Below are 26,654 nucleotides of genomic sequence, written 5' to 3' on the forward strand. Positions count from 1 at the left end.
AAATGATTTTCATCGGATCAGCACTGATGGACTCGTTCTGAGTTCTGCTGAATGGTGTGCGCTCTCTGTCTTATATTTATTTACTGGGTTTATGTTAGTCCTCTTAGTTAATGCACTGTGTGAACAATTCCACAGCTAATTCTGTTGTCATTCAAGACCGGGATTAACACTAAATACCATCTTAATGAGATGAAGCTCAAGCTCATTAAGCAACACATAATGTAATAATTAACATCTTACTGTGTGGGGTTTCTACACCGACTGAACCTGATATTTGAAAACCCCTGCAAGGAATTTCAAATGTTAAAAATCCTTAGATAAATGTTGAGCTAAAAGATGCTGAATTAGCAATGAGCTAAAATAGGGCTATGCGTGGGAAAACACATTTAGATTTTTCTGACATTATCCTGCTTTGAAAGAAAAAAAAAAGAAAACACCAAAATACACTGGCAATACTGTGTGCTGCCAGTTTGGTATTCATTTTCTTAAAATACATTTCAAGTTTGAATTTAGCTTTTGTTCAGAAATATTACCATGCTACTCCTCCTAAGATGGTTTTGAATAACAAAGACATCTTAAAGCTCTTAAATATGCTGTATCGTGTACATCATATCATTTCCAAATATCCCCGTAACACAGAGTATTTGAGTTCAGTAAGTGAGAAACATCTGGTTGATCAGTTAAGAAGTCTCACTCACTTCCCTTTTTGGCAATTGTGTGAAAGCAAGTTATATGGGGCAGAATAGCAAACCTTTCTACACAAATAGACACAGTGCATTATGGGGAGGAAGGAATGACAGATACACTGTCTGAATACGGCTTACTTGAAAATAAAAATCCACTCAGAGTCGGTCCTACTACATTAACAGTGAACACAGAGCAAGTTGAACAACTGTCGAGAACTGAGCTGCATCAAATTAGATCTCTGCAAAAGACACCATTTCTCACTGTTGTAGTTTCTCACCTGCTAAACAGCAGTCAGGCTAAAACAAACACTGTTCATGAATCCATTCTCATGCCATGAGTCAACATGATCATCTCTGATTATGCTACGTATAGGGCAGGCTAGTAGACAAAGGCCTCCGTGATGCAGACATCTGTCCCTGAAAATGATTGAATGGCCGCGTTTTAAATGTGGGGGATGTGGCCAATGTGCATCGCAGTGAAAAGGGAGAGCAAGACCCCGAGCATCTGTCGTCCTATTCAAAGAAAACGGATCTTCATCCTTACCCAAGATCTTGCTTATTGGTCCTGCAACATTCCCCCCGCTAATTAAACTGAGATTACAAGAGAGAGAGAGAGCAGCCTGACTTTTTCACAGATCAGGACAGAGTGTTTCCACAATCTGCAGAGACAGAAGGTAAATGGACTACAAGTCAGTACAGGGCCAAGAGGTGTGGCCTCACTGAAGCCTTGACAGGAGTTAAAATCCAAGCTGTAAAACATTCGGGGCAGAGCAAATCCCAGCTGCAGACTTTGTTTCACTCACACACACGAAGCAGTGAATCGTGCGTTCAACAACAAGCCAGCAACCAAGAGTAGTAGGCCTACCTATCAACCATGAGTAATGTGGCAAACTCTTAGTTGGATTATCCCGACTCAGACAGTCAGGACACATCAATCAATAAAAGAGACGGACTCTGGTCTGTTTCCAAACGCAATACAGCTTCTTGTTTTTGAGGCATTTGCTGCGTGTAGCAACACTAAACAAGGCTTTATTTCTTTGTTGACTCTTTGACACGGAGTCATTTTGTGCACTCTGAGATTCCAAGAGGAAACGTAAGGTTGACCGGTGGTTTGCAAAAGTATTCATGCTACCTGAAATGTTTGCACGTTTTTCACATTGCAACCATAGACTCGGTGTGTTTTGGAGGGAATTTCATCTGGAAGAGAAATATAAAGAGTAAGGAAAACGATCCGTGAGTTTCTAAATCACTCACAATTGAAATTTAAAACGTGGCTATGCATTCAACCCCCTTTACTTTGATACCCCTAAATATAACCCAGGGAAGCCAAATATAGTCAGAAATGACCTAATTACTAATTATTAGACACCAGTTGTGCGCAATCTCGGTATAAATACAACTGTTTGGAAAGTCTTTAGTGACGTCACCTGCAGCTGTAATTGCAGTGGTTCGGAAATCATTTTCCAGAATTATGACTAATCAACTACACAAGACAGATGTATTTTCTCAGCGTGCTCAGTACTTTTATTTCTTTATCTTTGTAAATATTCTGGCCTTCCCAGCTTCCACCCAGAGCCTCATTAAGCTAAAAGTCCTGCAGTTGGGAAAATGTCAGAACTCCATGTGTCCAACGTCAGTGCGCATCTCACAGTAACAGTCCGCCGGTTCGGAGCAGCGGACGCTCGCGTCCAATCAGGATGGGACAGACACGGAGGACAGCAGGACCCGTAACGTCCCGTCTCTCCTTCCAATGAGAGCAGCGGGCCGCCTGCGCCTCCATCCCCGGCCGCGGCCCTCCCAGTGATGATGTAATGTCATGAATATTGAACCAGGTTGGCTGGAGCTCGGGCGGCGCTCCAGTCAGCATCTCCTCTCTCCTCTCCATCGCCACTACCTGCCCGAGAGTCGATAAAGCGGAACAGAAAAGGTAAGAAATTGATTCCCGGGTGACTATTTTCAGAATTAAAGGTTTTGTTTGTTTGTTTTGTTTTGTTTGTTTTTTTTACAAAAGAAAAGAAAATCGAAGAAACGCCCCAGGTTTTGCATGAATTAGGCAGCAGTAACCGGGATGAAGGACAACGTTGGACTGTTGTCCATATTGTTTTCTGTAGCTGCTGTCAGGCCGGCAACGTGGCTGGTTTGCTGTTGCTTCTCCAAGTATGTGCAACGGAGTTGCGCTGTCTCTTTATTCAGACTCATGTAATGTCGCTCGGTTGATCTGCGCTGAATCAATGGATGAAACAGAAGCTCTTCATTATTAGAGCTTTAAAAATCCCCCCCCCTCCCCCTCACACACACACACACACACACACACACACACACACACACACACACACACACACACACACACACACACACACACACACACAAAAACTAAATAAATCATGTTCGCAATGAAATAGACTAAAAACAAAAAAAAGATATTTGTTTTCCCATCAAGTGGCCACTTCTGTTCATCTGCTCCTCCATCCATTCGAGTCGGCTTACTGAGTCATCCGGCATGTAGGATGTGGCGGATAAAATGATGGCTGACAGGAAGCAGCTCCACTCTGATGAGTTGGTGCTTCTTGTCCAGCGTCGAGTTGCTTTGTTTGCCGTCGAATCCGATCGGAGCCGTTTCACTGACATCAGCGCTCTGGTGTCAGGGAAATGGCAGCGAGGTTTAATTGGCTGTCTGCCGCCTCAGGTCAGTGACATTACATCTCCCTCTCTCTGCCCGCTCATTGGGCGCATCTGACGCAAACGTCTAATTACCCGAGCCGCAGCTGATCTCACACAAAAGGCAGGAATCAAACGGGGACCCAAAAGGGCTGACTGCATAATCATTGGTGATCACATTGATCCCCCCTGCCCCCGTCTTCTGCTGGCAAGTTTCCACTGACAAGAGCCCAACCTTATTACCTTCGATTGGGTTCATGGGGAACCATTCTTCTTCTTCTTCTTCTTCTTCTTTCCCTAATTCATTGTTTTCCACAGGGCAAGACAAAGAAACTTGGGAGACATTGGTGGACCTGTAGAGCGATCTCTAGAGATTCTCATTAATCTGCACACAGATGGAGAGGGTGGATCCTCCTGAGAATGAACTGATCCTCTGACACCATGATGAATCCATCCTCTGCCGACTCCTTTCGGCAGCCAGACAATAGCAGCCGGAAGCAGGCGCGTTCGTCGTCTCCGGCCGGCGTCAAGGAAACTGGATCTAAAACTGCGCAGAAGGGCAGCGGCTCGGCTAAGCCCGTCACACCAAAGCAAGCGGCAGCAGGTGGAGCAGGAGGGGGAGGAGGCAGAGGTAGTCGAGGTCACTCTCCCGTTTCCACAGGCAGGGAGCGGCCGGTCGGAAGCGCTCCTCCCAGCAGAGGCGCGGCCGCTGTCCAGTCTGCTGGTGCTGAAAACCCGACACCGAGCAGGCCCGCGGCGGCGCAGGCTACAGAAGACTCCGCCCGCCCCACCGCCGCCGCCGCCGCCGCCGGCGACGCCTCCTCGCCCTCCAGAGCCGATTCGAGCCGCGTTGTCTCCGACCAGCCGTGCGCATCCAAGTCCCCGAAACTGAGGAGCAAAAACCCGAGAGGCGCAGAGTCCGCCTCAGCTGGAGGCGGCGGCGGCAGCAGCAGCAGCAGCAGCAGCAGCAATAAGAAGAGCTCTAAAAGCATTGTGGGATGCGGACCCGGTTTCTGGAAAGAGGGATGCTTGCAGTCCGAGCTGATACAGTTTCACTTGAATAAAAGCCTGGGGAAGAAAGGAGCCAAGATGCAGGCGAAGTCCGCATCTCCGCCAGCGTCGGAGCCTGAGCCGGAGCTGTCCCCCGAGCCCGCCGCTCCACAGCCGGCTGCACAGCCCGACGAGAGGCTGCAAGACGAAATCGAGAGGCTGGAGGACGAAAATGAAGATTTAAAGGTACATATAGCTAAAGATGCACACACACACGCACACACACACACACACACACACACGAGCCGCAGCATCAGCTACACCTGTTGTATTTGCATGCATGCTGCATGGGCATCACCGCGCTAGCACTGGCTTATTTTCTATATGTGGGGGGCCTTGTCATTTTTATTTGCTGGATGTAATGATCTAATAAAAGCATTGATTCGCTGTTTTCTAGACTGAGATTGAGGAGATGCGGGCAGAGATGGATGAGATGCGGGACACTTTCTATGAAGAGGACGCCTGTCAGCTGCAGGACATGCGCAGAGAGTTGGAGAGGGCCAACAAAAACTGTCGCATCCTCCAATACCGGCTGAAGAAGGCCGAGAGGAAGAGGCTGAGGTTTAATGACGGCGGCCAAGTGGATGGAGAGCTCCTCAGAAGTCTGGAGCAAGACCTGAAGGTAAGTCCGTGGTGCCTGTAATCTGCCCTTATGTATGAAAAACAGCTTTTTGCCCTTAAACTTATACTGTTTATTCATATTTTTGCCAAGTTACACCTGTTTAATGTGACAGATCAACACAAAATAGTGTGTTATTGTAAAGATTGTGGACTGATTTTCACAATTTGTTACAAATTAAACCTTGCAAAGAATCACATGTTTTGTATTTAGCAGCTTTGTTGAGTCACTTCTGGCTACATTAACATTTTGGACTCAGATGTATCGAAGCAGAGTCCTAAACCAGCGCTATCGACCGTGGTCATCAGGGCCCAGTGTCCTGCATGTTTCATTGATTCCCTGCTGTCACACACCACTGGACTTAAATAAACGACCGTTAGCCTGGCGTTTACGAATACATTCACAAGGCACTGTGTTTTCGTCCTTCTTGGCCTCTTCCTGCAGGTGGCAAAGGATGTGTCAGTGCGCCTGCACCACGAATTGGAGAATGTCGAGGAGAAGAGGACAAGGACGGAGGAGGAGAACGAGAAGCTGAGGCAGCAGCTGATAGAAGTGGAGGTCACCAAACAGGCCCTGCACAATGAGCTGGAGAAAGCCAAAGAGGTGAGAAAGAAAGTCAAGGCCACGCGTTTGTTCGTTTTTCTACTTCAGTGGGTCGGTCGGTGACGCGGAGGAAAATTAAACTTGATCAAAATCGATTTGGATGGCAACGGAGTGGGAATGGGGAAAGACAGTGTGTAACAGTAAAAAAAAAAATAAATAAATAAAAAGCAGATAAAGGGTGCAATTTCAAGTATGATACACAAAAGTGACAAGGCAGGATGCAGTGAAGGTGGCTGGAAAGAAATGTTTCATACTGTAATAAGCAACTGTAGAGCCCTGAAACTATGCTAGGAATAGGTATGTTGATTTTATTGGTCAAGGATTTATTTCATTTAGCATTTGGTTGAACCATTCATTTAGAATGAATGGTTTCATTATGAATATGTACTATTTACCAATATATATAGTACATATTTATGGCTAACTAAAACTACTTAAATTTTAAAACTTATTTCATAGATTTCTGTGGAAATAATCCCTCCTGAAGAGCGACAAAATGCATGATGGGAATAGAAAGTTCATGACCCATGATTTTGTACTGTAAAGAGAGAACTACACACACTGTAAGCTCGAATCGTGGATTTTGTTTAATAAAGTTGGACAAAGGCGAAAATTTGTATTCGTGTTTAAGTTCTTTTTAAGGGTGAAACACAACCTTTCACTGGTTTATGGGACTGAATTATGTTTTCAAGGATTTTCAGTAAAGCACAAAACCAAAAATGCATAAAATACGTCAAACTTAAGTAGCATCGCCTGCTTGTTTGTGCATTTTTCTTTTCCAGAAGAACTCCTCTCACTTAATTGTAACAGAACACATTTTTTGACCCCGTAAATTGTTCTTGGGGATGTTTTCGATTGTGTGCTTCAGAAACCGAAAATAAAATCTGAGCAGCCTGATATAAATTGTAAAACTTTGCCTAGTGATAGGAGGTATTAATTGGGAAGAGTTTTTTTCTGTAAATAATCTTGGTATTGTAAAAATCTGGATTAAATCACCACTTTCAGTTTGAAAACAATATGATATAATTGCCATTGCTTCTGTGTAGCTCTCCCTGAAAAGAAAAGGAAGTAAGGACGCACAGAGAACTGAGAAAAAGATGCCGCAGACGCCCGCTGAGGTGAGTCATGTCTTGTGTTTACTCAACCACTGAGTACTAAACCTCCATGGATATTTTATAGTAAGGTCTAAATTGCACAATTCCCAGACAATTAGTAATCCCCTATAAGGTGTTTCACATTTTGTTCCACTGAATCTGTTGTATTCACATTTAACGTGACCAACAAAACAGCATGGTGTAATTGTTCCGCAAGAAGAAGAAGGAAGCATTATTTTTAAAAGCTTTTTCCAAATAAAATCAAGTGTGCTGTGCATTTGCATTTTGACCCTGAGTCAACTTTTTCTAGAATCACCAAGTGTTTGGGGTTGTCCGCCTGGAAAGTGAACCTGTAACACTTTCTTATGCCTTTTTCCATCCATCTTTCTGAAAACTCTCCGTCTCTGCTGCAGAAAATAATCCCATAGCATCACATTGACTTTACTGTAATGAAAGTTATAGGTGCTTAAGACAAAAAGAAGTCATAGAAGCCAGAGCAAGTAAAAAGCAACATTACCTTGGTGCAGGAAGAAAATGAGGACCTGAGGTGCCAGCTAGCCTTCATCAAGGAGGAAGCCGTCTTAATGAGAAAAAAGATGGCGAAGATCGACAAAGAAAAGGATCGTCTGGAGCAGGAGCTGCAGAAGTACCGCTCCTTCTACGGGGACGTGGACAGCCCGCTGCCCAAAGGCGAGGCCGGGGGGCCTCCCACCACCCGGGAGTCTGAGCTGAAGCTCCGCTTACGCCTGGTGGAGGAAGAGGCAAACATCCTGGGGAGGAAGATTGTGGAGCTGGAGGTGGAGAACAGAGGACTGAAGGCTGAACTGGATGACATGAGAGAGGACAGGTACCCTCATTTCAATCAACACTTTAGATGTTAAAAATGCGATGGAAATTTGAAAAGTGAAGAATTTTATTTGATATTTGAAAGGTTGTCCTTTTGATTTTTTTTTATTTTTTAAATAAAGCCAGCACACCTAAGCTTATATTTACCTGTATTTTTCAGTCTGGCAGCAGCAGGAGGAAATGGCACTGGCGGCGGCGGCCAGCAGAGCAGGGAGCAAGGCGAGGCTTTGTCTGAACTAAGGCAGCAGCTGCAGCTGGTGGAGGATGAGGCAGAACTCCTCCGCAGGAACTTAGCTGATGTAGAAGAAGAAAACAAAAAGGTTTGTTGGGCAGGTTGGTGCTGCCAACTGGTGCTGTTTTACACCAATTAAATCCCAAACCTTCTGCTGTTTCACCAGCCACCTCACCAAAGATTGCATTTACATTTCCTCAGGTAACAAATGAGCTCAATAAGCTCAAATACAAGGCTGGGTCCCATGAGGCCGGATCAAGACATGGAGGAGGTTTGTTTTCTTTTCTAAATGAAAACTACGTTGCACGGCATAAACATTTTTTCACTTGAAAGTAGGGCTGGGCAATATGGCTGAAAAGCATGTCATGACACAAGCATTTCACATCAGGTGCCGATAATTATTGATTTGTTTTAAAAATATGAATTACTGCCAAACTGGTTATGTGACCTTTCCTGTTTTAGCCACAATTTCTTCTGGAGCTGTTGTACTAATTTTCACCTGAAACTGCTGCTGTGCAAGTTATTCAACAGGTTGTTGCTAGGTAACCAAAGAGGGAGTGAGTTAGTTGATGCCACTCTTTGCTTAGCTGACTTTGAGAGGTTGAGCAGCTAAAGCCTTTCTTCTGCTTACATCCCCCATAATTCTGTTCTGCGAAATTGTTTAACATAATATCCAATGTACTTTCTATTGATATCGATCTCGTGTCTATCACAATATATATTGCTATCGATTTATTGCCCAGCCCCACTTGAGAGATCATTTCCTTGCTATTGACCAGTGTAGCAGTAGGAACGATCCCATATGTCTTCCAATGGCATCATTGAATTATGCTAATGCTTGAAGTTCATTCTCACCTTGACTCGCCTTCAGGTGGGGGTGATCAGGCTAAACTGGAGGCGCTCCAGGAGGAGCTGAAAGCGGCACGCCTGCAGATCAATGAACTGAGCGGCAAAGTCATGCAGCTCCAGTACGAAAACCGCGTGCTGCTCTCCAACATGCAGCGCTACGACCTGGCCTCCCACCTGGGCATCCGCGGCAGCCCTCGGGACAGCGACGCGGAGAGCGACGGGGGCCGGGACGACGACACCCCATCGACCTCCGCCGCTTCCCCTCGCCTCCTCCCGCCGCACCGCAAGCGCGAGGGCCCCGTCGGCGGAGAGAGCGACTCCGACGAGGTGAGAAACCTCCGCTGCCTCACCCCGACGCGCTCCCTTTACTCGCCAGTAGATAGCCGTTTTTTATCCAGAAGCCTGCGGGACCGGCAGCAGATGATAGATATCCGCATCGAGGCCGAGAGGCTGGGCCGGACCATCGACAGGCTGATCGCTGACACCAGCACTATCATCGCCGAGGCCCGAGTGTACGTAACTAACGGGGAGCTGTTTGCCAGGCTGGATGAGGATGAAGAAGGTGGCAGGTAATAAAGAAATCACTAGATTGCATTGTGAAAGCCCTGGATTCAGCTTTTCCACGTCTGCTCTGCAGGATTAGAGAGCATGAGCTGCTGTATCGAATCAATGCCCAGATGAAAGCCTTTAGGAAAGAGCTACAGACCTTCATAGACCGTCTGGACGTCCCCAAGCAGGACGACAAACAGCCAGAAGAACCGCTGTCTGTAAGCCACCGCAGACGAACGCCATCTCTGTTGTTTCCTTGTAGAGTTTTCTCATTCTGATCACCTGCAATCCTGCTCTTCACCCCTTCACATCCACCCAGATGTTTCAACCCATTATTTTGCTCATCCTCATCCTCGTTCTGTTTTCCTCACTCTCTTATGCCACCATTTTCAAACTGGTATTTCTTTTCACCCTGTTCTTTGTTCTGTAAAGCACACGCTCGAGATCTCACAGTTTTCTTTTTCATTTTGCTTGCTACATTACTCATTCAGTTTAAGTTCTGTTCTGCTACGTTCGACGCATCGCATAAGGTCACTAAAGGTACAGGACAGTTCCACTTCCCAACTACGACTCCAATCATCCGTCTACTGCGAAGGCTTGCCGCACCCTGGACGCAGCATAGCTTAGGAGTGATGCTGGAGAGTTAGGTGAGTGTTGTCGCGTATGATTTCACTTTCAAGCACACACTGAGAAACTCGAGCCCACTGTGTTTAACGCAAGCTCTGGGATTGTTGCAAGAAAGGAAAAAAAAAAGAATCTGTTTACCAAACTGTGAACAGCTTGAAACCACAGTGTGTAGACTGTACTCGGTTTATTTTTATGTAGTTCATGGGGGGTTTTGAATGGGTCGACAAAACAACAGTTTCTGAGATTTTCCCAACTCGTCTGACATTTGCTGTACACCTGGGTGCGGACAGAGCTATGAGGGAACGGTGCATGCTGAGGTTTGGGTTGCAGCAGCAGTGGTGCGTTGCAGTGAAAATGCATCCAGTAACTCCAGTTCAGGCCCACAATAACAGTGACGGTTATTGTCAGTGCTACATTTGTAAGGCCCAGGTTTCCTGAAAGCTCCTCTGTGCTGAGTCAGTCAGCTGATGTATGATGTGTAACTCATCGTCTTTTGTAACACAGTAGGTTCAAAACACAAACATACAGACAGACCACACAATTTGTGGGGTCTTCGTGTACTTGTCATTCTTTGTAATGTTCTGCCTAATGTTTCCCTCTGTAAAAAGGTTTTAAAAAATGGCTCTCTTCTTACCACTCTTCCATAAAGGTCATATTTGTGGAGTCCTTTGAAGTCAGTTTTATCCAATTTCACACTCCCTATCAATTAATTCAGTGACTTCTGACAGCGACTGGTTACGCCAAACTTTAATTCAGGATATCATCAGATTAAAGGAGGCTGAATAAAAATGGATGCCACACATCTACTTTTTTTTGTTATTGTTTTACAATTGCAGAACCATGTATCGCTTTCTTTCAACGTTCCAATCATGCAGCACTTTTTATTTGGCTTATCACATGAGATCCAAATATAATGTAATTAACCATGGTTGTATTTTGACAAAATGCAAATAGAGAAAAAGAATAAAAAAAATCTATAACTTTGTAAGTCACTGTGCGTTTGTTGAAAGATTCCCTGTGCCGAGTCACTTAGCGGCTGACCTTATGTACAAGAAATGGTCTATTGGTCATTTACAGAAAAAAAAGACAAATATGTCAGCATTGTGTGCAGATTTTTTCAGTTTTTTCTTTAATTATTCTATGTGTCCTTCTCTTTTTGCATCACCTTATGGTATTTGTCCATATCTTCAAGGTCACTAAACCTGATGCTACCCCTTGATATCATTTTCGTTTTTTGTGCATTTAAAAAAAAACAAAAAACATTTTTCCATTCTCATTCTCTAAAAGCTATGCATTTTGTTATGAGAGTACAAGTTCATCATTACACAAGCTTTCAGCCCTCCACATAGTCAGAGAGACTGGCGTTTTACCTATTTGGATTGTGGGTTTTTGCAGCAATAGACTCTTTAAAAATAGCCACGGGTGGGGTCTGCAGACCCAGCACAAAAATGTGCAGATGGGGGGACTTGTCTGGCCACCAGGATGGGAGGTGGACTCGGTCCGCTTCTTTTATCCCACCGGTGGGATGTTGCACGTCACACACTGTCTTAGGGCCAGCTGTGGGAGGAAGAGGAGGAGAGACACGAGTAGGAGGGAGAAAGGAAGAGAGGAAGGGGAATTTTATTTCAGTTAATGAAAGCATCATTTTAACTGCAGGCACTCCCCTCTCTGCAGTTGTTTTTAACAGTGCTGTTGCGTCCCGGCCCAGACCACGTTCAAGTGCTTCGGCTGTCCGAAACGTAGCGGGGCAATTGGTGGCTGTTTTTAAATAAGGACGACCACTTCCACATCCCAGAGCCTTGCAGGACGCACGGTAAGGCTGCAAGCAACGTGTGCTTCGTACGAGTGAAGACTTTAGACCGCGAACTTTAAAGGCAGCTAGCTGGTCTGTTGCTTACGAGGTTACGACTCGGATAAGGTGACGGTTATGAACGAATGAATATCGTTTTCATGTAGAGTTGTGTGGCTGTCTGCTGTCTAGATTAATGAACGCCCACCCCTCTTTGCTCTCCTCGTGACAGTCAGCCTCCTCTCAGACTTTCAGCTAACAGCAGAAACAAACCCGCGTTGTTTACAGCGACGCTAAAGATAATTTGCTGTGCAAAAGTAGCAGCTTGTTAAACGCTTCCCCTTCTTGGCACTCAAAATGGGTCGTTTGCGGCCTCTTAAAAAGAACCGACGGGCCACATTTGGCCGTCGAAGTTGCCGCGGACGCGGTGCTGGAATTGACTCGTTACCATGGCTACGGCGCAAGGTGGCGACGTAATTAAAAGTCTCCGGTGTTGATTAACGGGCTCTTCTTCTTCCGCTGTCGCCTCTAGGCGTCGTTCAGCCTCGGGGAGAGAGAGAGAGAGAGGAAAAAACAACTCCTGGTTACAGAGGGGTAAAAATACTCTCCGCTGCTCTTACATCAGAAGCACTCCGTGGTATTTTTGGGAGCTTCTCCTTTTTGCCTCGGAGTGTTTACCGGGCGCCTGTCGCTCGCTCTTGGCTAGAACGCGCAAGAGAAAAGCAGCGCAGGTGGACAACCGAGAGCGGGTCTGTAAAGGACACGGACTGAGTGAAAGTGGGGGACCGCAATGGGATCTTGACCTCATCTTTGTGAAGACATGGAGACGGCTGAAGCATCCCGTCCCGTCCAGAGTGTCAGTGCGACGGTGACCAGGGGTGAAGCTGTGCGCCCGAGGCGGGATTTGGCCGGGTGTGGATAACTGCTAGAAGTTACTACAGTTGATGTTGATGAAGGAGTCAGTGAACTGATCAAAACTTTTCAGAGCAGAAATGGCTGCTTACAACATCGTTTGGTGACTTTCCATTGCTTATTTGAGTGTTATATGTGCATGCATTTGAGAGATGTGGAGCGCCTTAATGAACGGCGCAGGGCTGCAGGGAGGCGGCGGGGGCTACGTGCAGTCCCAGGGGTGGGAGTTTGTGCCTCGCTCCAGGATTGAGAAGGCTGACAGGGGCCGGGGCAAAAACCGCAGCCCGCTAAGGAGGATCTCCTCCCCGCCCACCGTTTTCAGCCACATCCAGGAGCCCCCGATCGGCGCTTCGCAAACTGCAGGAGAGGGAGGGGCAGGGACCCAGCAGCTCGAGGTCCTCAGGGGACAAATGTGGCCGGGCCCCGAACCCCAGCAGCAGCAGCAGCAGCAGCAGCAGCAGCAGCAGCAGCAGCAGCAGCAGCAGCAGCAAATGCAGCACATACGGCTTAAAAAGAAACTAGAGGATCTGAAAAAGCGACACGTTCAGGATAAAGAAGAATGGATGCGAGAGAAGGAGTCCTTATTGAGACAAGTTGCTGACATCCAAGTAATAGACTAAAAGCAATAATTTATTCAGCATGTCTGTACCAATATTTACCAAGGAGTTGTTTTTTTAAGTATGGCTCCCCACTCAGGGCACCTCTCTAAAAAAAGCTTCGCCACAAGCTTTTCTATTTCCTATTGCTCATTAAAAGTCCAGTCAGTGGCGAATACTGTAGGTATGCGGTGGTGCTAACAGTAGCAACTGAGGAGAGTAAGAAAGCAAATTGCCTTTTACAAGCATATGATATCCAACCAACATAAAAGCAGTTTTATAGTCTTTGAAACATCATAGTCCTGCATTTGACCATCTCTGGATAAAAATCTAAAACGCGTCATCTGATCAAACCTGAACTGGGTTTTTTTTGTTCATGAACGGAAGTCAACTAAAAATTTATCAATTGGTTCGTAATATGCGGAAAAACCTTTATTCTATTTGTGCTCTCAAAAGGGAGCACTTTCAATATTGTTTTATCATAAGGTTTACATTAGATCAAAAAGTGAAGCATCAAAACATCAAACTAAATGTTTTAGATAAGTATTAGAATATATATATATATATATATATATATATATATATATATATATATATATATATATATATATATATATATATATATATATATACATGCATACACACACACGTCACTAAAGGAATTGCTCATAGTCACGTCCACACAAGAACCACCACTTCCTGGTCTTTTGGAGCGTCAAATTCAGAATTTTAGAAGGTCAAACATGTGATCCACGTTTAACAAAAAAGCGGGATGCCGTCTGTGTATCAACGCAGGGTGGGGAGAACAGGAGGATTCTGCTGGACCTGAAGACGGTTCTGGAGGAGGTGCAGGCCGAGGTGAAGAAAGAGGAGGAGAAGAGGAGCGAGCTCCAGCTGCAGTACACCAGAGACAGATGTGCCTGGGAGCTTGAGAAAGCTGAGCTCAAATGCAGGATTGCACAGGTGAGAGATGACCGGCCACGATAATCAGACTGTAGATTGTGTTATGCACATTCAGTTCTCTGCATGCTGAAAGTGTTTGAACATCTGCACGTACACACGTGTCTCCGCACAGCAATATTTCATGTGTAGATTTTCAGCTACATGTGTGGCTGGTTGGCCATTTCATCTAGTAATCCAAGTGGAATTGCCAAGTCAGTATGCTACGGCCTCTATCCAAGTTTAGACAAAAGGTTTTCACTCCTGGGACATACTCTGTTAAACCCTGCTTAGAAAGACATTGATACTTTTAGCAGCTAGCCCTAAGGAAGATATATACTAGCCTACTTAGGTGGACAGCTACTGGCAGAAATACTGAGGGTTTAAGGGTTTGCATGTCAAAGAAAAGCCAAATACGCTTCTCTTGAAAAAGTGCTTTTTTTCTCTTCAAGGTACTGCAGCTTTAGGGATTTAGCTCCTTTACAGATAGGATCAGAAATGGGGTTTATTTGACTGCTGCAAGTCCAAAACTGATTGGACTTTTCAGCCTTTAGACAAAGAAAAACAAACTTTTAAGCCAACAAATTCTCATTTATTAATTTGTACATTTAGACTGCTTCGCTGTACTTGTTGTATACTTTCTCTATATTGTCTGTCAGTTGAGCCTGGTGTGATTTGTATCAAAGACTTGAAACGGATTCTTTGAATCCCTTCTTTGAATCTAGAACCAGAAAGAAAAAGTTGAGAATAGTGGTTCAATAATCCTGTAGGCTCGTCGTGTGAAACCATTGATGATGAGATAACAGATAATATTCTAGCGTTGCTAGAACACATAAAAATCACGATCCTCATCTATGTTTGTGTTGTTTTGTGTTAGAAACAGCTCACATCTAGCTTTTATTCTTAAGATTCTGTAAATAGAGCATGGAAGTGTGACTTGGAGTGTAGCCAGGCAGAGCAGGATTAGTCCCATTGTAAGACTTGTTTTGTCTGGATGCCATGTCCAACCACAGATGACACTTTCGCCTGCATATGTACTAAGTGATAAGCTGAGTCTTTTTATGAGGTTTAGAAAACAATGCCAGGAATTTGAAGTTATACTCAAGACAACTATAAATTTGCCCAAGTAGACTTTACACACTAGCACTCAGCTCGTCTTAAAGATTTTGTAGATAGGCACAGAGAAATGAAACAACATCCAGCTTGATCCAACCTGACAGATATAAAGATTTCTACAATATTTCAGGACTGTTCTGTGGTTAATTCAGGCTGTGAGAGAGAGCAAAACTTTAAGCAGACAACGGAAAGGCTCAACAGTATACAGCAAAGTTAGTCTATTTTTATTTTCTATACACCACTTTATAAAATAGAAAAAAAACAGTTTTTGAATGCTGTTCTGATGCCTTCTTGAGGTACAATTATTATAGAGAAATCAGAATAATGAAAAAATTAAATAAGCCAGTTTGAAAAAAGGCTTTAAAAAATGGAGATCACAAACTGGCTACAGACATCTGATGGGTGAATCTCAAATATTGTATCATATAATATTCACCGTCCAACACTCCAGACTCCTTAAAAATAGATAATTTTTAAAAATCTTTTCTGATCAGCTTACTTTGAGATGTTTTTGATTTGTCGATGGAAAAACAAAAAATACTTCATAAAGTAAACAACCACATTCAAAACATACTACTTATATAGTTACTTTCAATTGAAAGATGAACAGTTGAAGATGCAAGAACCTGTCATTTTTCACATGTTGGTGTTACTGCACCAGCAAAGCTGAGAGTCTATATTTAGCTTCTGTGGAGGGAAAAGTGCAGGTGTTAAACAGCTAACGTGCTAGGGGCAGTTTGAGTGTTAACACTAATTGTCATCCAGAATAGTACCGAGTTATGAAGTAATAGAGGAAAATTGTAGTGGGTTTCGCTGAAGTGCAGCCCTTTAGTCCAATCATCTGAGTCATGCAGACAAGGCAGGCTGAATTGAGCTCCTTTGAATAATTTTCTCTAATGATGCCGTTTGCATTCTGGCCAGCTAGAGCTGCTCTCTTTTGTTCCTTTTTTTTTTTTCTTCAATTCGACTTCGGATAAGTGTCGGAAAGTTTAGGAACACCAGATTCACTTAAAGTGAAACGTTTTAAGTGTTTGTTATCCAAGCTCTTACAGGAATGGCATCTGGACAATGTCACAATGAAACGTCTAGGAGTTAAATATCACATTATCACTTAAATTAGCCAACGCTGTTTACCCTCACGTATGCGGCCTGAATTTGAATGCGTTGATTCCCTTTTGGACACGTCCAGCACCAAATACCAAGAAAGCATCCAAGCTCTCTGGCTTCAGCTCAGGCCCAGTATTTCCAGGCATGTTTCTCCATGTGACTCTGATTTATGAATACTGCTGGCAGCTAGGATACATCTCATTCCGCCTTAGCAGTCAGCTCCCCTTCCTCTCTTTACCTCGGCATCCCCCCTCCCACCTCCTCTCAGAATGTGACATTGTACAGGGCTGGGTGTCCGCTATTAATAGTGGGTCACCCTGGTGACACAGTTACCTTTATAAACCCTGTGGCACTCAGAGGAGCTTTGAGTGTGCAGAGGTTGCTCTCTAAACTGACTCAGTGTAAAGTGTTGATGTGTAAATACCTGAGCGTCTCTCCAGGAGCTTTGTCGGGATTTTCACAATCTGTTCCCTGGACATCTTTAGGGGACGAACCAACTTTCCTGTTCCAGTCATTTAAAACCGAGACTGTTTCTTTAATGCGAGTCCAAGCATCTTGTTTTTGCATCTCGAGCCATGTTTACATTCGAAAGTTTATATAGATTGCGGACAGCAACCGTCATCGTCCGTCTCTAATTGCGGAGGCCTCTGAGAAAAGCCGCGAGCAGACAGAAGATGTTGACTTGTTTTTCTACACCATAATTTCTTGACCCCAGGCCACAGTCAGAAATAGCAGCATGGAGAAAGGCTTTGGTCGGTGTCTGTGGCGGAACACAGAAATAACACGCTTCGGCAGGCGCGTACGCAAAAGCTGCGTCCACGCTCACTCGCACAGAGGGAACACATCAACGTACAGAGGCGTTGTCTTGGGAATTCTTCCAGTTCCGATCCCAACATTTTTCCAATTTTTTTAAACTAGCAGCAAAACTTCATACATACCACAGAATGTACAAAGCGTGCACTGAAATACACAATCATTTCAGGTCTTCAAAATAGTATATTGGCTTGTTTACATAATTCTATGTAAAATTCATTCCAAGCATTAGTTTAAGTGCAGATAGTTTTTCAAAGAGTGCCCTACAAAAGTATTCACACTCCTTGTACCTTTCCACATTTTTTCATGTTAAAAATCACAAACCACAATGTTTTTTGTTTTTTTTGGAATTGCATAATAGACTAACATAATGGTGATAGCATATAGTTGTAAAGTTGTAAACCGGGAAAGTAAGGACTAATTTTTTACTTTTTTCAACAAATAAAAATTTGAAAAGTATGAAATCTGTCTGTCTGTCTGTCTCTGGCTAGACAGCTAGCTATCTATCAAGCTAGCTAGCTATTCTGTTAAGAAGAATAGACAAAATTGTTTACTGTCTAACACTGCAATGTTTGTAGATTTGCATTTTAGTTGCCGAGAATGTAGTTTTTTAACAATATTGACTCAAGAGGAGCTGAACAAAATACGCTTGATAAGTGCTTTCTTTTTTGCTAAAAAAAACTGTGAAAGCCATTTATCATTTTCCTTTTATGTTATAATAATATACTATTTCATCATGATTTAACATAAAATTCTAACAAAAATATACAACATTTGTAGTAGTAACACATGTAACTTGTGTAATAATATGGCATGTTTCCCACTTGACAGGACTTTATTTTACTCTAAGACCAAAGATTTCAGGGAAAAATCCCAGGTTGTTTAAAAACATGTAAAAACCCTCTAACCTAACCAATTGAACAGTTTACAGTTTAATAGAGTGGTGCATCAGCAGCAATAAAAAGTTTGGTCCTCATTTGCACACAGAGATCATCTGTATGTCACAAATCGTTGTTTTTCTTGAAAGCTTAAATTGGGTCACATCTGCAGACGTATGCTGCCCTGCCTCAATCTACCATTTCCTGCCCTGTATCCTGTGCTGAAGCACCATAGAAAATAAACTTGAACTTTGCATCTCTGAACCATCTGTGCGAGTTCTAACAGGATACACTCAGTGTTCAATCTGTCTCCTTCTTCCCTCCTGTAAACCCACTCACACTCGTCCCTGTGGTACATTATTTCTCAACCTTCGCTTCCTGCCGCTCCTTCATTCCTCCAATTCCACCTTCAACAAATTCTCCCACCACCGTCCCTGCATGCCTTATCATCTGGCTCTCATTTTTTGGTCCCCAACTGTAATATCCCATTATTCTCTATTCTGTTTCTACCTTTTTTTCCCTTGCCATCCTGCTCTCCAAGCTGGAAGCTAGAGAAGCCAGAGGGTTAGGGAGCGGAGGCCTCCAGTCGCCTGCGAGTCTCGGATCGGTGACGTCACAGAGTACCCGCGAATCGAATAGCGAGACCTCGACGCTCCGCCGGGAGAGGGAAGAGCAGCGGAGGATCCTGGCCGACACGCACTCTACAGCCATGGACCTGCGCTGTCGTCTGGATCACAACGAGAGGGACTGGTTAAGAGAAAAGGCCGAGCTGCTAGAAAGGTTCGATGTGGAGAGGAGAGAGTGGGAGTGCCAGCTGAAGGACATGCAGAAGAAAATAGAAGAGGTGAGATGCTCTGACAGTACGCTTGTAAGATGGTTAACTAATATAACACAAGAGCATGAAGAAAAATGCTCTAACATCCTGATTTACATTTATAAAGAGTACTGTTTAATCAATGCATTTTAAACTCAGTCTTGAAAATGTTTCTATGCCTTGAGAGGCCTGTATTTTGTAACAGTACTCCTACTCGTCCTGTTCAACATCAGCCCTGTCAAAACCATTTTTGATCAGTGACACTGCAGCGATTAAAGAGCGGAAAGAGACAGCGGAGTGAACAGTTGTTATTTCCTTTCATCTGTGAAGAGAGATTGAAGCTGTCTACAGTACAGCTTGGGTTTACATAACATAGCCTTTAACTTTAAAGTCTTTTAAAATGATTTTCATTTTTCTTGCACAACTATAGGTCTGACTGTGAGCAGCGGATTCATCATGTTAGCTAAACATAAATCATCTCAACTCCCAGTATTTGACTATAAATCTGTTGTCTTTATAGAAACCAGAAGATGACACTTTGATAACTAGGAAGCTGAAAATACATTGAGTAATTAGACTCAGTCATCAGTCTGTTCATCACCACATATCCACAAAGATTTATATGTTTATAAGGTTAAATGCAGCCTCGTTGAGGAAGTTCAGCTTGTGTAGGTTGGCACAGAAAGAAATTTAAACCTAATTTCCCTAAAATCTCTCATGTTTGCTGCATTTTTACTGTATTATTTGTAACTTTTTGCAGCATAAAGTAGGATTTTTTGTAGGCATTCACAGAAATAAAAAAAAAACATCTACCAATGTCGATATCTGATGATATTATTGTTATGGTCAAATACAGATAAATTATATGTGTATGTATATATAAGGCTCATAATACCAACGTTGGTGCCGATATGTATGCATCCCTAATTTTCTATCATCTATTTTTCTCTTTTGTGTTTCCAGCTGTACTGCGAGGTGAGATCCAGTCGAGGGGGTCCGGCCCTGGACAGCATGAAGCAGGACGACGACGCGGTGCACCGACTCAGCATGCGCTCCACCAGCACGCGCTCCACCAGCACGGGCTCCAGCCTGCTCAGCGACAACTCCCGGTCGGACCTGCTCAGTAGCAGCACTCCGTCAGAACCAACCAGAAACCCACCTTCACCTGGATTAGGTTTGAACAGAAACATCAGCGCCGACGGCGACAGTCCGTGTGGATTTAACGTGGATGTGCGGTTCAGTCAGAGCGATCCCTTACAACCCGAGCTTCTGGTTGAAACTAGATCCAGAGAAACCTGGAAGCAAGACTCATTGGGTGATAATAAGAAAGCTGGAGGTACCCCAGAGCTGGAGGCTTTTTACTGTGGAGTGCCGGATAGTGGGACGCCACAGGAATACGTTTCCATAGGGAGTGATGAAGGTCTCCAAGGAATTCCTCCGGAGAGTCCTCTCTGGGCCAGACTGAGTTATGGGAGTGACAAGAAGAAGAATACGACTGCTCTCAATGCTGTGAGTGTTTAAAGCTGATTTTCAACATGTGTTTGTTGATATCAGGACACTATTTGTGTAGTATTTATTACTTCTCAATTACAAAACGTTAATCTTGTCTCATTCTCTTTCTGTTTGTTGTGTCTTTCTTTCTCAGGCTCTAAAGGAAATAGCCCGCGTTAGCGAGGAGCTTTGTAGCTACCAAGACGAGATCAGGAAAAAGAGCGGAGATAAGAGGTGAAGTCCTTTTTGCAACCATCGTGATAACCAGAATCTGACGAGGCTGACATAACACGCACAATTAATACCATACGTGCCTCACTGTTGGAGAAAGGCAAATTTTATGTAGATTTTAATAAGTCCACAACTTGTACTTGAAACCAGATGTTTGCACAAAAAAGACACTTTTTTTCACTTGATGACAATAAATCAAACTAAACTAGGACAGCCAGAATTGCTTTTTTTCTTTCTTTAAAATTTTAAGTGTACCGTATCTGAAATTTGACGTGCACTTATTTATCTCGCTTTATTGTGGCATTTAGCAAAACAAATAATCTCTCAACTGACCTAAAACAGGAAATATTTGGTCTGATTTAATGTTTGACTGAGGAAAAAGAAGTCATTTTTTTTACTGCATAGTGTATGTTAATATTTAGTTTCAGTTGTTGGGATTTCTCAGGTTTGAATTATAAGGAAAAGTGAAAATAGAATGATTTTCTTTTTCTTTTTTTACCAAACTATTTGCTGTTTCATTGCCTAAATGCTGCATGTGTCTATTCGTCCTTCTTTTAGTTTTTTCCTTAATTAGTAAATCAGGTAAATTCATAGTGAAGACTTGTATTTGTACTTTAAAAATGCACCAAAATGCTTAGGCTGAGTCTGGAAAAGAATGGAATCTGCACATGGAAAACTTTAATTCTTGCTTGTAAAGAAGTGAAATTAGACAATGCCATAATGGTGGGTTAACGTTGTTTCCTAATTTCTTCTAGGAACCAATCCGAATCCTTGTGTCCATCTGAGGGATGTGAAAAAAGCTTTCTGCAGGTAGAAGAGGCTCCTTGCGACCTTAGCCAGATCTACGATGACCTCCGGGCTCTGCAGCGAGAAAACTGGATCACGTTGTCACCAGAAAGCACCTGGAGAGCCAACAGAAGTTCAAGCGACACCTGGATGACAAACACCTCTGATCAATATCGCTACAGAGACGCAGAGACAAGTCCTGAAGAATCCTCTGACATGGAGACGGCGGCTCCACCCATTCCTCCTCGTACTTCCTCCTGGAACCTAAACTCCTCTAATCCAGACACAGAACTGCACATCCCAGAGTCCCCTATGGCAACAATGAGGAAGTGCCATAGCCCCTCTGTTCTGTTGGACAGAAAATGTAACAGCCCATCCATTGTCAGGAAGTTTGAGGCCATGCTTCAGGAAAATGAGGGAAAAGTCTTTAAAGACGGCATGCTAACATCCTGCTCTATACCTTCCAACTCCATCTGCAACACGGGCTGCTGCCACAATCGCTGGTCCTGTGATGCCAGCAAGTTGACCCACAATAAACAGTTGACGTACGGGACCGTCCAGAAAAGCTTCTCCGAGGTCAACATATTGACCGCTGGGAAAGATCTGTGCCCAGAGAAAAACTCTGACGTTGGAAAGGTCCAAGTGTTTCCAGTTATCCAGGAATTCCCTGTGGATTCGGTCTCACAAGGAATCCAGTCTCTTAGTCCCAGCCTCCAGGGCTCCAGAAGAAACCTGATGCTGGAGCGAAAAACAGCCGAGTTCAACAGAACTTTGTTTCAGGCTGAGATGGGCCGGGGCGTGGATGTACAAGAGACCTGTTTTGAGGAATGCCAACCAGTGTTTGGAACATCAAGCCACATATTACCACCCAAGGACGCTACAACTCCATCCATGTGCTCTCATGTTTCCACTGACATCACAGATTCATATTTTAAAGCATCACCGTCACCCTCTATCTCAACTTCTACCAATCAGAACACTGAATTGGAGCCAATGCAGATGAGGTGCGCTTCCAAAGAAACACCCTCCGTCCTCTCACTGGAAGAGCCACATCCTGGATTCAAGGAGGCTCCAAAACCCTCCCAGAGTGAGGTGAAGCACAAACTGCAAAAAACAGGCAGCTTCTCCAGGAAATCCCAACAAAGAGCAACCCACGAGCCTCCTCTCTCTGTGATCACCCAGCCAGATGAATCTGTGGAGAGTTCCAACTCTAACAGGGAAAATCCCCACGAAACAAAACCTCAGCCGGCCAGAGGCAGCGTCTCCCCGCTTCAGCCGTCTGTCGAGAGCAAGAAAAGACACGTGGCGCAGCCAAGACAGAGGTCAGACTCTCCTCACCAGCCCGACTCCTCCAGACCCGTCCCTCGCATCATGAACGAACATCCGTGGAAGCCTCTCACCCTCGCTGCGTACCCTCGACCAGAGGGTTCCAGATCCAACTACGGCGCCGTGGAAAGGATTCTGAAAAACTACGAGAGCGCCGCACGAGCGCAGCAGAACGAGATGGTTTCCAACCCCACAGAACTGGACATGCTGGACATGGACCCTCTGCCTTTAAGTCCCACTCTGAGACACATGCACACATTACCAACTGCACAGGTCAGCCTCCACAGCGTCAATGAGGTGCAGCTGAAAGTGCAGGTGAGTCAAGCCTTGCCCTTTCTTAGCTGCACAGTTCAGTGTTCAGGTATTTCAGTTTGTAGATTAAAACTAAAACATGAAATCATGCATAACATTATGTCCACCTGCCAGATAGTGTGTTGACACTGGGCTTCAACTTATTATTTTAGTAATTGAGTGTTTGATCAACTATTCTGCTGATTAATTGATTAATCAGATTATAAAAATCGGCACATTCTGCAGATTTTTCATTTAAACCTTTTTTATACATTGGAAATACATTAAACGATGCAAATAAACATATTTAACATATTTTTATAAACATATTTTTATTCGTATGAAAAGGAACATTTTATTGCCTAAAAATGCAATAACGTGGAATTCCTTTAGCATAAGATTGATCAGGTCTTTCTGCTTGACTTACCAATACCAGGTAGAGCTAATCTGTTACTTTTTTGAATTAACCAATTGATTGGATTGCAAAAGATCCTTAATATGAGATTTATTTAACAGAATTTGAACCAGATGAAACTAAAACTGCCACTTGAGGAGTTCTGGCAAGAACATATTTACAGATGAGGAAAGTATTTTTTTAAATCATAAATGCAAAATGTAATTTTTTTTTTTGTACCATTTAAGTTTAATTACTGCTCTGATTAGGTTCTTTCAACAAATGGCCTTTTTTGAGACTGCATACTCCAGTTAACAATTAATCGACTACTAAATTAGTTGATGATTATTTCAATAATCAATGAGTCACGGTTAATCGTTCCAGCCTTAGCTGCCACTTCCCCTTTTTGTAGCCGTAACAGCCCTGACCCATCAAGGCATGAACTCCACCAGACCCCTGAAGGTGTGCTGCGGTCTCCAGCACCAACTTGCCAGCAGCTGATTCTGTCCTGTAAAATGTGACCATACAGCTCAGTGATGGGATCTTTGAAATGAAAACCTCTATTACTAAATATTTATTTGTAAATATTTACTTCTACTTCAGAGAAGAAAGCACACACACAAAAAAAAATCAATTAAAATTGGAAATCGGATTTGATATGGAAAAAGTTTTAGATTTTAATTTAAGACATATCGCCCAGCTCTGGTATGGAAGGACACAAGTCTTTCCGAACAACCTTCCTGTCAGTGGTCATAACGTTATGCCTGATCACTGTTCAGTGACACTATGTCCTCAAAGCTTGCTGTGTCAGTGGACATGGAGGATCTTGTGCATTGCTTTCTGTTCCAACACTTTGTTAAACAGTAAGTAATTGCCCTCGACAGAGGCCGGCTCTTGTGGGAATGTTGTTTATTTCTGGTATGTGCTAAGAGATTAAAGCAGGCCAGAGCCTCCATTATAATCTGGGCTTCTGGGCCACTCCATTGCCGAAAGGCTCCCGAGGAGCTGACAGTGAAACGTAGAACCAGGGAGGGGACCGGCAGCCTGCACCAGCCTGATGTTGGATTCTAAGTCCTTCCAGAAGGCCCCGGTGATTTCTGGCCGTCGTGCGGTAATTACTAAAGTATCTGCAAGAAGCTGGCTGACTAACTGGCCTTGGCAGACCACAAAAATGAGAATGCTGAAGTAATTACGTTGCTTTAAAGTCATGCTAATCTTAAAGATGTTGTGGGAGTCATTATGAGGGCAGCTTCGAGAACCTCATGAAAAGAATGAAATAGGAAGGACCACATTAGTCGAACTGTCAGAGATTAAACGTTGGTGATTCAGAAGAGTTGGCGAAGGGAAGAAGTGCCTCACATGTCAGCTATCTTGACTTCAAATGGGGGGTTTTTTCCCTCTTAGGGATGAAATCAGTCAGAGCTACTAGTGTGACCTTTACGCAGGAGCATGCCCATGTGTTTAGAGTTCCTGTTTGAAATATGCCCGTTATCTTCCCCAGGCTCAAGAAGACAACCGCTGGAACACGTGAAACGATGTTAAGTAACTGAGTGCGTCAGCTTGGATGCAGACGGAACAGCGGGATAATCCTAAATGTTAACTCTGCTGCCTCTCTACAGGAAGACGGAGAGTCCTCGGTCACGCCTCCCTCCGTCCACAAGAACTTTTCGAGGCCCGCCCGTCCTGCCAACCGTCGCCTCCCGTCCAGATGGGCCAGCCGCTCCCCCACGTCGTCCTCCTCTCCCTCATCCTCTCCGTGCACCACGCCCGTCGTCCCTGCTTCCTTTCCTCTCCAGAAACACTCTTCCTCCTTCACTTACACGCACAGCTTTCACCTAGAGACCGTCATCATTTGAAACTCCACGTTGTTGTGTTTCGGAACCAACCAGAAGCCTTCGCTGACAAACTCCGAAGATTTTATCCTCTCTTTTTTTCTCTTGTATACACCAAATCAATACGAAAGACAGAAAATTTATTCTGAATGTATTCATCGACAAACTGTGTTTGTGGCGTCCTGTGAAACATACCTGAGCGAGGAAGGCGAATAACTCCAAACGGCTACAAGTACTGTCATTATGGCCCAAGCTAACCTGCCAGGCGCGACGGACAGCATCTGAATGAATATTCTGCTCAGGTCTGGATTCCAGCGTTGACCACTAGCGTAGCTTTACACATCTACTAATAACAGCTTTTAACTCATTTTTCTCTGCTACAGACTGGATTTGCAACCTGAAAAAAAAAGACTAGTTTCAATTAAAATGTATGCTATCTGCATCACTACGTCCAGCTCAGACATGGAGAGATGGAGCAAAGATTTCTCTGCGCATGACTTCCCTACCATAAAGTACCCTGCAGCACATGACTGGACTGTACCTTGACTGTGACCAGAATATTTTGTTTTTCATTGAAGTTTGACTTTATGTTTATTATTGTGAAGCAAAAAAAACAAACAAAACATATTTACTTTTAGTAAGAGCTGCATAAAATTGACTTTTTTAATATGTACCAAAGGCTGGTTTCTTGTGCATTTTCTTGATTTTTAAGTGCATTGTTTGGAATAAAATTTCTTTTTTTTTTTGCCATAGCTAACATTTTTTTAAGATTTGTGTGTAAACTGTATTTACAAGTCAGATTTTTTGCATAACACATGCTCCTAAAAAGACATAGCAAAGCCTTTTTTTTACTCTGAATAACTAAAGGCTCATCTTTGAGGATGTTACTCTGCTCAGTAGTGTTTTTTTTATGGCTGAAAGGTGGTGAAACACGAGGCCTTTGCTCTTGGTTTTGTATAATAAACAATATTCCAAAAATGCCTCAGCTTGACGTTTTTCACATTTCATCATGTTAAAACCACAAAACATTAATGTACTTTATCTATGATTTTAAGCAGAAGACTGAAATAAAGTAGGACCTAGCTGGGAACTTGAAAAAAACTGATTTGTGGTTTTCACTCTAAGAAAAAAAGATCTGAAAAGTGTGGCTTGAGTGAACATTTGTAATCCCACCTTTCAGTGCAGTGACAGCTGCGGATATTTGGAGTCATCTAGAAACTGAAATGTCTGCCTACATAAAAGCTTGTGGTTGCAATTTGGAGGAAGTTGAAGGAGTTCGGATGCTTGGAGAAGATGCTGAGTTGCTATGTAATGTTTTGTAGTTCTACCTAAAAGTGTAATAATCAATAGCCTGAGATTTAATTATTAATGTCACTTGAGGTCTACATAGTATGCTGACAGCAGAGGTGCACTGCTCCCTCACTCCTAAACTTTGCAACTTTCACATAAATATTCCCGTTAAACTCAGATGATTTGTATGTGACACTGCAGTCGACAAACTGAAGCACCAGAACCAAACGACTGTC

General features: G+C 43.6%; 1 protein-coding gene across 4 annotated transcripts; it reads left to right on the forward strand.

Moving 5' to 3' along the window:
• The first annotated feature begins 1,970 nt into the window (after positions 1 to 1,970).
• Positions 1,971 to 26,108, forward strand: LOC102229652 (protein SOGA3-like). Of its 4 annotated transcripts, XM_023331396.1 has the most exons (12): positions 1,974 to 2,613; positions 3,663 to 4,580; positions 4,792 to 5,016; positions 5,458 to 5,616; positions 6,663 to 6,734; positions 7,238 to 7,557; positions 7,717 to 7,876; positions 7,990 to 8,059; positions 8,660 to 9,206; positions 9,275 to 9,404; positions 9,506 to 9,833; positions 13,906 to 13,992. In XM_023331396.1, the coding sequence occupies exons 2-11, from the start codon at positions 3,786 to 3,788 to the stop codon at positions 9,614 to 9,616; spliced, it is 2,589 nt and encodes an 862-aa protein (XP_023187164.1). In that variant the 5' UTR covers positions 1,974 to 2,613; positions 3,663 to 3,785; the 3' UTR covers positions 9,617 to 9,833; positions 13,906 to 13,992. The 4 variants fall into 4 exon arrangements, with proteins under 4 accessions (XP_023187165.1, XP_023187164.1, XP_023187163.1 ...); XM_023331397.1 differs by lacking the exons at positions 9,275 to 9,404; positions 9,506 to 9,833; positions 13,906 to 13,992 and having other exon boundaries at positions 1,971 to 2,613; positions 8,660 to 8,964; positions 9,036 to 9,202; XM_023331395.1 differs by lacking the exons at positions 1,974 to 2,613; positions 3,663 to 4,580; positions 4,792 to 5,016; ... (6 more) ...; positions 9,275 to 9,404; positions 9,506 to 9,833 and adding exons at positions 11,687 to 13,122; positions 18,505 to 18,807; positions 19,741 to 20,286; ... (2 more) ...; positions 24,798 to 24,834; positions 24,916 to 24,998 and having other exon boundaries at positions 13,906 to 14,073.
• Positions 26,109 to 26,654: the final 546 nt, after the last annotated feature.

Source organism: Xiphophorus maculatus, chromosome 3 (genome assembly GCF_002775205.1).
Source record: "Xiphophorus maculatus strain JP 163 A chromosome 3, X_maculatus-5.0-male, whole genome shotgun sequence".
Lineage (NCBI taxonomy): Eukaryota > Metazoa > Chordata > Actinopteri > Cyprinodontiformes > Poeciliidae > Xiphophorus > Xiphophorus maculatus.